Source organism: Triticum aestivum, chromosome 3D (genome assembly GCF_018294505.1).
Source record: "Triticum aestivum cultivar Chinese Spring chromosome 3D, IWGSC CS RefSeq v2.1, whole genome shotgun sequence".
Classification (NCBI taxonomy): domain Eukaryota; kingdom Viridiplantae; phylum Streptophyta; class Magnoliopsida; order Poales; family Poaceae; genus Triticum; species Triticum aestivum.
In genome coordinates, this window is record NC_057802.1 from 491,017,847 (window position 1) to 491,032,920 (window position 15,074).

At 47.9% G+C, this 15,074-nt stretch overlaps 1 protein-coding gene across 1 annotated transcript; it reads right to left on the reverse strand.

Annotated features, from left to right (window-relative positions):
- Positions 1-2,431: 2,431 nt before the first annotated feature.
- LOC123079922 (amidophosphoribosyltransferase, chloroplastic) lies at positions 2,432-4,427 on the reverse strand. Its single transcript, XM_044502756.1, has one exon. It carries the CDS (start codon positions 4,335-4,337, stop codon positions 2,691-2,693), a length of 1,647 nt encoding a protein of 548 aa, XP_044358691.1. The 5' UTR covers positions 4,338-4,427; the 3' UTR covers positions 2,432-2,690.
- Between the last annotated feature and the right edge of the window lie 10,647 nt (positions 4,428-15,074).

Below are 15,074 nucleotides of genomic sequence, written 5' to 3' on the forward strand. Positions count from 1 at the left end.
TCTCTCCGGCTGCACTCCTCCTAAGTTTGAACCAATCATCATGCTTCTTCGCAACTTCTCAATGGCGAGAAAAGACTTGTGCGCATCCGAAAATCGCTGACGATAATACTTCTCCGAATAGGTTGCATCGAGGTTGAAGTAACCTCTCATAATCTTGGCATGACCCTCCACTCTATCTCGATTCGTGTGTGTACGATCGAACTGTGATCCTCTTTTTGGCTGCCAAAAAAAATCGTTAAAAAACATGCCAATGGCCATTTCCAAGTCGTCATCGTCTTCTTCCTCCTCCTGACAATGAAGAGTTCTGTTAGATGCGGTTTAAAGAAGAAAACTCAAATTTGCCATGCTACAACATTCGCTTGCCCTTAAGCTAGGCAAGGAGCACACTGACACGGCCAAGACGCCACGAATGCGATGCGCTTTCATGTCCCTCGAGTTAGGAGTAATAAATCAAAACATGCAGAGCGTATAGCTCAACACCTGACCATGGTTCACAAATTGAGATAAATATAGTGTCAAGTTCGGCCCAGACAGAGAGCAGACCAGCCCTGCTTACCCATGGATCACACAGAACATACAAAACGGTTCAATTGCCGGCCTATCATGTCTCCTCATGGTTGTTCCCGAATTTAGCCAACCACGACATCCCACTGCCCGAGCTATGTATGGAACTAGCTTGCATATTCTAACAGATGAAAACATGCCATTTGTACCTGAAAATAGCGTGTTTCAGTTGTCCATGGCCCTAAGAGTATCTACACTCGGGCACCTCAAACATTGCTCAACGTCGGGACGGACAGCTCGGTTAGTGACGGTCAAAAAAAGTCGATCAAGACGGATGTCTCAAACAAGTCTTAATAACGTCCGGGCTGACCAGCACTCCTGATATCCAACCCAAATCTAGGGCAGATATGGAGCGGTCAGGGCGTGACCGGGCGCGTCCGCCATGTCAGTCTGACGTTGGGGTCCCAGAGAAAAACACCTAGAAACCCGACGGTCCGACTGGCGTCTCCTCCGATGGGGTGTAAATGCTGCGTGGCGCCGCTTTGGCTCGCCGCCTGAGAGCCGAAGTCCGTCTATTTGAGCCGGACGGCGTCCCCAACCCTAGCCACATCTACTTTCTCCCTCTCTGCGCCATCAGCCCGAACCCATTCACCTTTCTCCCTCTCCTCCTCATTCTTCCCTCGACGTCAGGCTCCGCCATGACGTCAGGCTCCGTCCTACACTAACGCCGGAGCGCCGCTTCCAGATGCTGGAGGAGATCCGGGTGAGGCGCGGCGCCCGCATAGCAGCCGACCTGCCTCCAGACTCGTCAGAGCTGGAGGAGAGGAAGAGGAGGGGGAGCAACAGCCGGTTCTCATGGAGGTGGCGGATCTGGAGGAGGAGGACGCGAAGGATCCGGAGAAGGATGACATGGAGGAGTCGGCGCCGGTTGCGGGCTTTGCCATGAAGGACAGCACGCCGGAGTTCGCGGTTGTCCAAGCGACGAAGATGGCGAAATAACAAGCCATTCTGGAGTCCATCCAAGATGAGGCCTATGTTAAGATCAACAAACAGTTCATCCAGCATGAACAGGCGGTGACCGACGCGCTTTTTGCCGAACTGGATGCGGTGGAGGCGGAGGCGACCCGAAAAGAGGCGCAGGAGCCGAAGTTGCAACAGTTGTCCATATATCCGGAGCCCGGCACGGAGATTGTGGACATCTCCAAGGACGACTAGTAGTGTAGTTGATCTATGTACAGTATGTAGGCGTTTCTTTTGCATGCTCTGTATGATTTTAAGGATTGAACTATGAGGTATCCAGATGCAGATAAGGAAATTTGAGGGCTGCCCGGTCACTGTCTATGGACACGTCCGCACGCATTTGAGAGGTCAGATTTGTTGTACGTGCATGTATATGATTTAACAGGGTAGAGCAGCATTGGATCATGGGTTTCATCACTTACTCTCAGTCAGGGAAGCCATAACACTAAAAATATTCAGAGAAACAGACCGTCCCCGTGGAAAATCGGCGTGGCACATGTCGGAATCATCCTACCGAGATTTCAGAGACAGCGCTTGAATATGTCAAAGCAAATAACTGAGAGCTGAAGCAGAAGCATCAGACTAGCAAATCCTGACAGCATAAGCAGCTAGCTACCGTACAACATATTCGTTGTAGCCAAGATTACACTCGACTCATGATACATGTCAATGTCATGCTCACTTACTTGGTTCCAGATGCAAGTTGGTTTAGTGTCCAAGCTAGGAATGTTGCCGGTTGACTTCTATCTAGTTACATCGTTGACTCAAAATCAGCAATGCGCAGGTTCCACACCGTCAGTACACAACTAACACTACCTCCACATGAATTTTTTGCTTGGCTTTGCAGATGTAACTAATAGAAATGCTCCCGAATCACAGGAGCTTGAAAAATGCAATTCACTAGCAGTTCACGTCGGCGACGAAACAATATTAGATGCCTGACTTGTCAACCTTTCTTATACAGTATATAAATTGACTCAAGAAAAAGGTTTCGCAACCTCAGTTTGAGAGGCCAAGGAACGCTAGCCGCTCAGGGACACAAACTTAAGACCTGCAAAAATTCAAACGATGAATGCAATTGCCACGACACAGATTCGCCACGCCCAAAATCCTATAGAAGCATGCGGAGTACAGAGCCACTTCCCTTCCCTAGTCGCACATTCTGGTCAGTCTTCATCGTCGGCGGATGCCATCGCCGGCACCTTGTCCGGCATAGGCACCGGGTAGTTCCGCGAGAAGCAGGCGTCGCAGAGCTCGTCCGCCTCGTCGCCGTAGATGCTGTGGAGCTTGTCCAGCGTCAGGAAGCCGAGCGAGTCGCAGCCGATCATCTCGCGCACGCCCTCGACGTCCAGCCTGTTGGATATCAGCTCCTTCTCGTCGGGCGTGTCGATGCCGTAGTGGCACCGGCCGACCACCGGGGGGCTGGAGATGCGCATGTGCACCTCGCGCGCCCCGGCGTCGCGGAGCAGGCGCACGATCTTGCTCGACGTGGTGCCGCGCACGATCGAGTCGTCCACGACCACCACGCTCTTGCCCGTGATGACGCCCCGCACGGGCGCGAGCTTGAGCTTCACGGCGAGGTCGCGGATGGCCTGCGTCGGCTGGATGAAGCTGCGGCCCGTGTAATGCGACCGGATGAGCCCCTGCTGGAACTCGAGCCCCGAGGCCTGTGCGAAGCCGAGCGCCGCGTAGAAGCCAGAGTCCGGCACGGGGATGACCACGTCGGCGGTGGGGGCCGGGGACTCCTCGGCCAGCGCGCGGCCGTAGGCGGTGCGCCGCTCGTGCACTGCGTGCCCGAACACGATAGAGTTGGGCAGCGCGAAGTAGATGTGCTCGAACACGCACGACTTGCGCGGGCGGTGCGGGACGAGGCAGGCAGAGGACACGGACATGTCCCGGCGGTCCACGACGATCACCTCCCCGGGCTCCACCTCCCGCTCGTACACGGCGTCGATGAGGTCGAGCGCGCAGGTCTCCGACGCGAACACGACGGCGCCGTTGGGGCGGCGGCCCATGACCAGCGGGCGGAAGCCGAAGGGGTCGCGCACGGCGAAGAGCTTGTCGGCCGTGAGGAACAGCAGCGAGTAGGCGCCCTGGAGGCGCTCGCATGCGTCGCAGATGCGGGCGAGCAGCGGGCGCGAGAGCGACGTGGCGATGAGGTGGAGGATGACCTCCGTGTCCGACGAGTTGTTGAAGATGGAGCCCTGCGCCTCCAGCTTGTGGCGCAGCGGCAGGTAGTTCACCAGGTTGCCGTTGTGCGCCACTGCGAGCTGCCCGAACCGGTACCCGGCGAGGAACGGCTGCACGTTGCACAGCTGGGCCTGGCCGCCGGAGGTGGAGTAGCGGACGTGGCCGATGGCGGCCTTCCCGGGGAGGCTCCCGAGGTGCGCCGGGTCCCGGAACACGTCGCTGACGAGCCCCAGCCCCGTCACGGACTTGAGCTTGCCGTCGTCCCCGGCGGCGCAGATGCCGGCGCCCTCCTCCCCGCGGTGCTGCAGCTTCTGCAGGCCGAGATAGCAGAGCGACGACGCCTCCGGGTCCCCCACGACGCCGAACACGCCGCACTCCTCGCGGGGGTGGTCGTCGCCGTCGTCCTCCTCGCCGTCGCCGAAGTTGAAGGGCGTGGCCTTGTCGAGCAGGGCCCGGGCCGGCGCGGCGCGGGCGGCGCGGTGGCGCAGCGCGAGGAGCGAGGGGCTGGGGCCGGCATGGCACCTGAGCTGTGGATGGACGGTGGACGGCGCGGGAGGCATGCGGAGGGGACGGGAGGAGGGCGTGGCGGGCGGGGCGGCGGTGGCGGCGGCGGCGGCGGCCATCCCTGGAGCGCGGCGGGATTGGGAGGGTGAGGGCTCTCGAGGATGCCCTCCCGAAGGCGCGTGAACGGACAGGATTTAAAGAGGTCGCCGCCAGGCGTGTGGAGGCCGTATGCCCTACGCACGAGTGAATCCACGATATTTTGACTCCCGTCGTCATTTTGTACTCTGGATTTTGGGTAAAATGAAAGGACAGAATCTCTGTCTGTTTGATTTGCTGTTTTCTTTCAGTTTTTTCTCTGAAATCCAGGATTTTTGCTTTAAATTCACCAGCGATATCTATCGCTTGTTAAGTTTGATTTTTCTATAAACCTTAGGTTTTTTCCCTTTATATAATAATGTAATCACTTTTTGAATGAAATTTTGAAGAAAACATGAATCTCTTAATGATTCCAATACAGACTACATACAGAGAAAAATAAGTGAATCTACACTTTAAAATGCGTATATATATCCCTCGAAAAAAACGTATATATACGTCCGTATGTAGTCCGCATTGAAATCTTTAGAAAAAAGAGAGAATTTTGTTGCTAAACCACCTGTCCAATCAATTACAAACGTTTAAATGTTATTCTTATTCTTAGGATGCAACCAAACAAAGAATATAATCATTTGCTCCCAATTCTTGGCAGGATAAGCCCCTAATCTTATGTTCTTGTAATTATTTTCTTATTGCTATTTGTGGGCAAGAATTGATTAATATTCTAATTAATCTTCTGGATTCGAGGAGCGGTCCTGCGACCACTTATGACGGTTCATGAAAACGCGGAATTTCCTTCCTAGTGCGCCATGGCTTTCGATCGGCCGCCAAGATAGAAGAAGAAGCTGAAGCCGTCTTTTGACTACGTTGACGCCTCTTTCATCAAGCAGATCTCGACCGTCGATTCAATTCTTCCCTGGCTAGTTGCTTTGGGCGGGCTCGAGAAGGCAGGCCCACTGGGGACCGACACAAGGGCCCACCCCTGAGCCGGCCAGACCGCTTGCGGGTCAAGTGGTGTGGGTCGTCATATGGTCCAGCCCTTTTCACGTTTAAGGCATGCGGCCCCACAGGTTACTGGCAATTTCGTTTGTATGCATGCACGGCGCACAAGATAGATTATTTCTTTTGACACAATCTCGCCAAACTTTAATAAATCATCACAATGTTTACATGCATGAAAAGAAGATCACCAGGTTGCCCGAGCCAAACATGACAACCGAGTCCACTGTCAAAGCATGCTTAGCGATATTGTGAGCCTCGGTATTCGAGCTCCTAAATTCATGAACTATGTTACAAGAGGTAAAAATACGAGAACGGTCCTTTATTTTATGTAGGTATGATTGGTTCATAAATTGCTGCTGGACCCTGCTGTATTCCGTAAATTGTCTTGCTATCTGATGCCATTTGTATTTTGTGCACATAGAAATCTTCTGCAAGCTCAGAGAGCCTCTCTCACTGCGATTGCTTCTGAAGTCTCCGGATCAGTGTGATTGCTATATGTGATCCATGATGCTTTCAGAAAAATCATATTCTCATCTCTACAAACAGCAGCTACAGCCCCACCGTTGCCGTGCCTGAAAATAGGCTGCATCGGAGTTGATCTCTACATGTTCGTATGCATGCACGGAGCACTAAGATAGATAGTTTCAGGCAGCGGATATGTATGTCAAACCGGATGCGGGCCACACGGCCCACGTAGACGTCGATCTTCCTCCTTCCTCTTGGAACGCTCGTGCTTGTAGGATAGAGTCGCCACGGGATAGCTTTCGTCGTGGAGCAGGTGAGCCCCTCCGTCCAAGTTTATCCTTTGCTTTCAGAAAGAACTCGGGACCCTTCTCTCCTTCTGGAATGGCCGGGAAAAATTGGAGGAGCATATCGAACACGGGTCGCCGTCGAATCTAAAAGTTCGCCTGATCGCCTCATCCGGATAGAGAGCTCCACGCCGTACGAAACCGGCGCCGGAACGAACGACGGTCACTCGACAGACACGCCGTGGAATCCTCCTGACGAGGCGCTGCGTTGCGTGATTCCGTCGCCGTTCCACGGCACGCGTGACGCGAACAGGAGACGGGCTCGCGTCCGTCCGGAACCGGAACAGGTGGTGGGACGCGCTAGAGTCCAGCGGGCATCGGCGAGCGACGGAATCTCTCGGAACTCTCGCCGCCACCCGTTCCCTCGAGTGCGAGTGGTGCTCACCCCAGCCGGCGTCTCGTCCGTTCACGGCTCATCCGCCGCTTTCTTCGCCACGCCGCGCTTGGCTGCCGTCGCCCGTGCTCTGCTCCATACGAGCCGCGCCGGGCGGGCATGCTCCGGGCAACCGCAAGCTGCAACTGGTTGGCAAAAACAATCGTCCATTGGCGTGGCAACTGGCAAGGGCTCGCACCAGGACGCTTCGTCCCGTGCCGTCGCCCGTGCAGCGCTGCGTTGGTCGGAAGAGTCCGTGGTGCTGTCTCGTGTGCTCGTGTCTCGTCGGCGTACGTCTGACTGGATTTTTTTTATGAGATCAGCGTCTGACTGGTTTTTTTCTTTTTTGAGGCGTGCGTCTGACTGACTGGATGTGCGCCGAGGAATACCGCCGTGTTGGCCTGCGAGAATTGGCTGGGCCGAGAGCCCGAGAGTCCTGTGCATTAAAAATTTCGGGCCCAGCCCGAGAGCGCGAGACGAAAGCAGAACTCGCCGGTAGAGGACTGGCCCAGTTACGATGCGGTTTCATCACAAAGATGTCATGCACGTGTTTTTTTGTTTCCTACTTTTGTTAACGTATATTGAAAATACTAAAATTATATATAATGAGAAAATATTTTATTTGTGTATTTTTAAGTGTTCCTCTCACATTTAAACAATGTTGATGCAGTGTAAAAAAATTGTCGCTCAAATTTTAGAAAATATTTGTACCATTCAGAAATAAATGCTTGTGGCATCTTAAAAATGGTCACACATTTCAATATAAAATGTAAAAAATTATCGTGTAGATATTTTAAAATGTACAGCATTTCAAACATAAGTTTGTGTATCTTCAAAAAAAATATCTCGCATAGTTTAAAAAATGTTTTGTACAATTCAGAAAAATGTTTCAACATGTATATGAAAATGTTAACACGTATTTAAAAAAGTTCAAAATACATATTTTAATAAATATTAATCATGTATTTAGAAAAAATGTTAAACATATATAAAAATGTTTTAGATGTATACCAAATATGTACAACGACTATGAAAAAAGATGGACATCAAAACATATATTTGAAAAAATGGTTATCATGTATTTACCAAATTTTAGACATTTATAAAAAAAGCTCTATAAAAAATGTTCCTAGTGTATACGGAAAATGTACAATATATATGAACAAATTAGACATGTGTTTGAAAATAAAAGGAGAATCATGAAAACCCGAAGAAAGCCAAATAAAAACCAAAGAAAACCCAAATTAAACCGATGCAAAATAGTTCAAATATGAGAAAACTCGCCAACAGCTGCAATATTGGGCCAGTCCAGTTGTGTCGCTTTGTAGGCGAGACCTAATACGATTCACAACGGGGGCTGTATAGCTCACACGCAAATTCAACGCCAACGACGACTATAGACGATGAAGACTCGACTAGTCAGGGTTGTATAATTAGTTTGTGTTGGGTTGTCATGATGTTAAGTGAACCAAGCAAATAGGAGGCTAGGAAGACAACACAAGCGTGACGGGGGTTTCCTCGAACAGGGGGGGGGGGTTTGAGGGTTAGGGTTCTTGCGTTGGTGGTGAGGTCTCCGGTGGCGAGCGAGGGGCGACTGTGTTGCTTTGCACACTGACCGGACTGGTTTCTGCTTCCCACGGTGCAGAAATGGCGAAGCAAGGAGGATGTGGAAGCGGTGGGACTCCGAGGAAACATGTGACCACTGGTGTGAAGACGGCAGGGGTTTCCTCGAACAGGGGAACATCAAAATCCTCGGCTGACGGCAAGAGCTCTGAAGAGGCGGCTAGTCTCACGACGAGGATAGGCGACCTAGTTTTAACCAAGAAGGAAACTACAGGCTTCATATTCACATATTCAGATCCAGAAATCCCTAAGTCAGTTAGGTGGTCGGCGGTTGACAAGGTGTGCTCATTGAGACCCATGAACATCCATGCCCTCAAAAGAATAATGCGTTGGCCTGGGGTCTCCATAGGATGGTCAATTCAAGGATATAGGCGGGGAAACCTTTGTTGTCCGCTCTAGAAGCGAGGGAAATTGGAAGCACATGATGAATAACGGACTATGGCTATTCAACTTCAACTTCATCGTGTTAAAAGACTACGACGGGAATACGCGGCCATCCAAGATGGTGTTCGATACTGTAGAAGTGTGGGTTCGTGTCATGGATCTACCACTTGATTAACGCTTGGAGGTGTTGGGAAACGTAGCATGCAATTTCAAAAATTTCCTATGCTCACGCAAGATCTAGCTAGGAGATCCATAGCAACGAGAGGGGGAGAGTGTGTCTACGTACCCTCGTAGACCGAAAGCCGTAGCGTTTGACAACATGGTTGATGTAGTCGTACACCTTCACGATCCGTCCCGATCAAGTACCGAATGTACGACACCTCCACGTTCAGCTCGATGACGTCCTCGCCTTCTTGATCCAGCAAGACGGGCGAAGTAGTAGATGAGTTCCGGAAGCACGACGGCGTGGTGACGGTGTTGGTGAAGAACAATCTCCGCAGGGCTTCGCCTAAGCACTACGGAAACTATGACGGAGGATAAACTAGAGGGGACGGGGTTACCGGCACACGGCTTGGTGAATCTTGATGTGTCTTGGGTGCTAGCCCTGCCCCCTCTATTTATATGTTGAGCCCTGGGGTGGAAACTTGAAGTAAAAGCCTCCTCAAAGTCGGTTTGCTCGAAAGGCAAGAGTCCTACTCGGACTCCATGGCTAGACGCCAGGGTTCCTGGCGTCTACCCCCTAGACGCCAGAGTTCCTGGCATCTAGCCACTGGTCTCCGCAAAACTCCCTTTTGCATTTTCCAAAAGCCTCGTGAGCTTTCCCCTTCGGCCCAAATAAAGTGTTCTCGTACCCAAACATTTCTGAAAACATCCGGAACCCCTTCCGGTGAACTCCGGAACCATTCCGGAGATGAAACACTATTATCCCATATATCAATCTTTACCTCCGGACCATGCCGGAGCTCCTCGTCATGTCCGTGATTACATCTGGGATTCCGAACAACATTCGGTTACCAACATACATAACTCATATAGTACTATATCGTCAACGAACGTTAAGCGTGCGGACCCTACGGGTTCGAGAACTATGTAGACATGACCGAGACACCTCTCCAGTCAATAACCAATAGCGGAACCTGGATGCTCATATTGGTTCCTACATATTCTACAAAGATATTTATCGGTCGAATCGTAATGACAAAATACGTTATTCCTTTTGTCATCGGTATGTTACTTGCCCGAGATTCGATCGTCGGTATCTTCATACCTAGTTCAATCTCGTTACTGGCAAGTCTCTTTACTCATTCTGTAATACATCATCCTGCAACTAACTCATTAGTCACTTTGCTTGCAAGGCTTCTTATGATGTGCATTACCGAGAGGGCCCAAAGATACCTCTCCGATACTCAGAGTAACAAATGCTAATCTCGATCTATGCCAACCCAACAAACACCTTCGGAGATACCTGTAGAGCATCTTTATAATCACCCAGTTATGTTATGACGTTTGATAGCACACAAGGCATTCCTCCGGTATCCGGGAGTTGCATAATCTCATAGTCGAAGGAATATGTATTTGACATGAAGAAAGCAATAGCAATAAAATTGAACGATCAATATGCTATGCTAACGGATGGGTCTTTTTCCATCACATCATTCTCCTAATGATGTGATCCCATTCATCAAATGACAACACATGTCTATGGTTAGGAAACTTAACCATCTTTGATTAACAAGCTAGTCTAGTAGAGGCTTACAAGGGACACTGTGTTTTGTCTATGTATCCACACATGTATCAAGTTTCCGGTTAGTACAATTCTAGCATGAATAATAAACATTTATCATGATATAAGGAAATATAAATAACAACTTTATTATTGCCTCTAGGGCATATTTCCTTCAGTCTCCCACTTGCACTAGAGTCAATAATCTAGTTCACATCGTCATGTGATTTAATACCAATAGTTCAGATCTTTATGTGATTAGTTCACATCGCCACGTTACTAACACCCAAAGGGTTTACTAGAGTCAATAATCTAGTTCACATCGCTATGTGATTAACACCCAAAGAGTACTAAGTCGTGATCATGTTTTGCTTGTGGGAGAAGTTTAGTCAATGGGTCTGCCACATTTAGAGCCGCATGTATTTTGCAAATTTTCTATGTCTACAATGCTCTGCATGGAGCTACTCTAGCTAATTGCTCCCACTTTGAATATGTATCCAGATTGAGACTCAGAGTCATCCGGATCGGTGTAAATCGATGTAACTCTTTACGATGAACTCTTTATCACCTCCATAACCGAGAAATATTTCCTTAGTCCTCTTAGGTAACTAAGGATAATTTTGACCGCTGCCCAGTAATCCACTCCTGGATCACTATCGTACCCCCTTGCCAAACTCATGGCAAGGTACACAATAGGTCTGGTACACAACATAGCATACTTTACAGAACCTATGGCTGAGGCATAGGGAATGACTTTCATTCTCTTTCTATTTTCTGCCGTGGTTGGGTTTTGAGTCTTACTTAACTTTACACCTTGCAAAACAGGCAAGAACTCCTTCTTTGACTGTTCCACTTTGAACTACTACAAAATCTTGTCAAGGTATTTACTCATTGAAAAATCTTATCAAGCATCTTGATCTATCTCTATAGATCTTGATGCCCAATATGTAAGCAGCTTCACTGAGGTCTTTCTTTGAAAAACTGCTTTCAAACACTCCTTTATGCTTTCCAGAAAATTCTACATCATTTCCGATCAACAATATGTCATTCACATATACTTATCAGAAAGGTTGTAGTGCTCTCACTCACTTTCTTGTAAATACAGGCTTCACCGTAAGTCTGTATAAAACTATATGCTTTGATCAACTCATCAAAGCGTATATTCCAACTCCGAGATGCTTGCCAGTCCATAGATGGATCACTGGAGCTTGCACATTTTGTTAGCACCTTTAGGATTGACAAAACCTTCTGGTTGCATCATATACAACTCTTATTTAATAAATCCATTAAGGAGTGTAGTTTTGATATCCATTTGCCAGATTTCATAAAATGCGGCAATTACTAACATGATTCGGACAGACTTTAAGCATCGATACGAGTGAGAAAAACTCATCGTAGTCAACACCTTGAACTTGTCGAAGAACTTTTTGCGACAATTCGAGCTTTGTAGATAGTAACACTACCATCAGCGTCCCTATTCCTCTTGAAGCTCCATTTATTCTCAATCGCTTGCCGATCATCGAGCAAGTCCACCAAAGTCCAAACTTTGTTCTTATATATGGATCCTATCTCAGATTTCATGGCCTCAAGCCATTTATCAGAATCTGGGCTCATCATCGCTTCCTCATATTCGTAGGTTCGTGATGGTCTAGTAACATGATTTCCAGGATAGGAACCGTACCACTCTAGTGCGGAACGTGCTCTGGTTGACCTACGAGGTTCGGTAGTAACTTGATCTGAAGTTTCATGATCATTATCATTAACTTCCTCTCTAGTTGGTGTAGGCATCACAGGAACGGTTTTCTGTGATGAGCTACTTTCCAATTCGAGAGAAGGTACAATTACCTCATCAAGTTCTACTTTCCTCCCACTCACTTCTTTCGAGAGAAACTCCTTCTCTAGAAAGGATCCATTTTTAGCAACAAAGATCTTGCCTTCGGATCTGTGATAGAAGGTGTAACCAATAGTTTCTTTTTTGGGTATCCTATGAAGACGCACTTCTCATATTTGGGTTCGAGCTTATCAGGCTGAAGCTTTTTCACATAAACATCGCAACCCCAAACTTTAAGAAACGACAGCTTAGGTTTCGTGTCAAACCACAGTTCACACGGTGTCATCTCAATGGATTTAGACGATGCCCTATTTAACGTGAATGCGGCTGTCTCTAATGCATAACCCCAAAACGATAGTGGTAAATCGGTAAGAGACATCATAGATCACACCATATCTAATAAAGTACGGTTACAACATTCGAACACACCATTACGCTGTGGTATTCCAGGTGGCGTGAGTTGTGAAACTATTCCACATTGTTTTAAATGAAGGCCAAACTCTTAACTCAAATATTCGCCTCCACAATCAGATTGTAGAAAACTTTATTTTCTTGTTACGATGATTCTCCACTTCACTCTGAAATTCTTTGAACTTTTCAAATGTTCCAGACTTGTGTTTCATTAAGTAGATATATCCATATCTGCTCAAATCATCTGTGATGGTTAGAAAATAATGATACCTGCCGCGAGCCTCAATACTCATCGGACCGCATACATAGGCATGTATTATTTCCAATAAGTCAGTAGCTCGCTCCATTGTTCCAGAGAACAGAGTCTTGGTCATCTTGCCCATAAGGCATGGTTTGCAAGCATCAAATGATTCATAATCAAGTGATTCCGAAACTCCATGCGCATGGAGTTTCTTCATGCGCTTTATACCAATATGAGCTAAACGGCAGTGCCACAAATATGTTGCACTATCATTATCAACTTTGCATCTTTTCGCATCAATATTATGAATATGTGTATCACCACGATCGAGATTCAACAAACCATTCACATTGGGTGTATGACCATAGAAGTTTTTATTCATATAAACAGAACAACAATTATTCTCTGACTTGAATGAATAACCGTATTGCAATAAACATGATCTAATCATATTAATGCTCAACGCAAACACCAAATAACATTTATTTAGGTTCAATTCTAATCCTGAAGGTAGAGGGAGTGTGCGATGGTGATCGTATCAACCTTGGAATTACTTCCAACACACATCGTCAACTCGTCCTTGAAGGAAATATGCCCTAGAGGCAACAATAAAGTTGTTATTTTATATTTCCTTATATCATGATAAATGTTTGTTATTCATGCTAGAATTGTATTAATCGGAAACTTGATACATGTGTGGATACATAGACAAAACACCGTGTCCCTAGTAAGCCTCTACTAGACTAGCTCGTTAATCAAAGATGGTTAAGTTTCCTAACCATAGACATGTGTTGTCATTTGATGAACGGGATCATATCATTAGGAGAATGATGTGATGGACAAGACTCATCCATTAGCTTAGCATATTGATCGTTCAGTTTTATTGCTATTGCTTTCTTCATGTCAAATACATATTCCTTCGACTATGAGATTATGCAACTCCCGGATACCGGAGGAATGCCTTGTGTGCTATCAAACGTCATAACATAACTGGGTGATTATAAAGATGCTCTACAGGTATCTCCGAAGGTGTTTTTTGGGTTGGCATAGTTCGAGATTAGGATTTTTCACTCCGAGTATCGGAGAGGTATCTCTGGGCCCTCTCGGTAATGCACATCATAAGAAGCCTTGCAAGCAAAGTGACTAATGAGTTAGTTACAAGATGATGTATTACAGAATGAGTAAAAGAGACTTTCCAGTAACGAGACTAAACTAGGTATCTGGATACTGACGATCGAATCTTGGGCAAGTAACATACCGATGGACAAAGGGAATAACGTATGTTGTCATAACGGTTCGACCGATAAAGATCTTCGTAGAATATGTAGGAGCCAATATGAGCATCCAGGTTCCACTACTAGTTATTGACCGGAGAGGTGTCTCGGTCATGTCTACATAGTTCTCGAACTCGTAGGGTCCGCACGCTTAACGTTCGATGACGATTTAGTATTATATGAGTTATGTGATTTGGTGACTGAATGTTGTTCGGAGTCCCGGATGAGATCACGGACATTACGAGGAGTCTCAAAATGGCTGAGAGGTAAAGATTGATATATATAGGACGATGGTATTCGGACGCCGGAAGTGTTCTGGAGGGTATCGGGTACTTATCGGGTCACCGGAAAGGAGTTTCGGGCACCCTCGACAAAGATATGGGCCTTTTGGGCCAAGTGAGGGAACACACCAGCTCTGGTGCACCCCTATAGATGCCATCCCTATGAGGAGGAGAAGGAAAGAGGGGAGGGCAAGGAAAGTGTGGATTAGGATTCCTACTTCCTTCCCTCTCTCGCGTCTTTCCTTCCACCTCGGTTATATATGGCAGGGGGGGGGCGGCTTGGGAGGGACTCCAAGTAGGATTCCTCCTACTTGGGCGCCTCCTATGGCTGCTCCTCCCTCCCTCCCACCTATATATACGAGGAGGGGGGCGCCTAGCACACAACAGACAATTGCCTAGCCGTGTGTGGCGCCCTCCTCCACAGTTTACACCACCGGTCATATCTTCGTAGTGCTTAGGCGAAGCCCTGCGAGGATCACTTCACCATCACCGTCACCATGCCATCGTGCTGACGGAACTCATCTACTATATCGACGTCTTGCTGGATCAAGAAGGCGAGGGACGTCACCGAGCTGAACGTGTGCAGAACTCAGAGGTGGCGTGCGTTCGGTACTTGATCGGTCGGAGCTAGAAGAAGTTCGACGACATCAACCGCATTGTCAAACGCTTCCGCTTATGGTCTATAAGGGTACGTAGACACACTCTCCCCGTCGTTGCTATGCATATCCTAGATAGATCTTGCGTGAGCCTAGGATTTTTTTTGAAATTGCATGCTACGTTTCCCAATAGTGGCATCATGAGCCAGGTC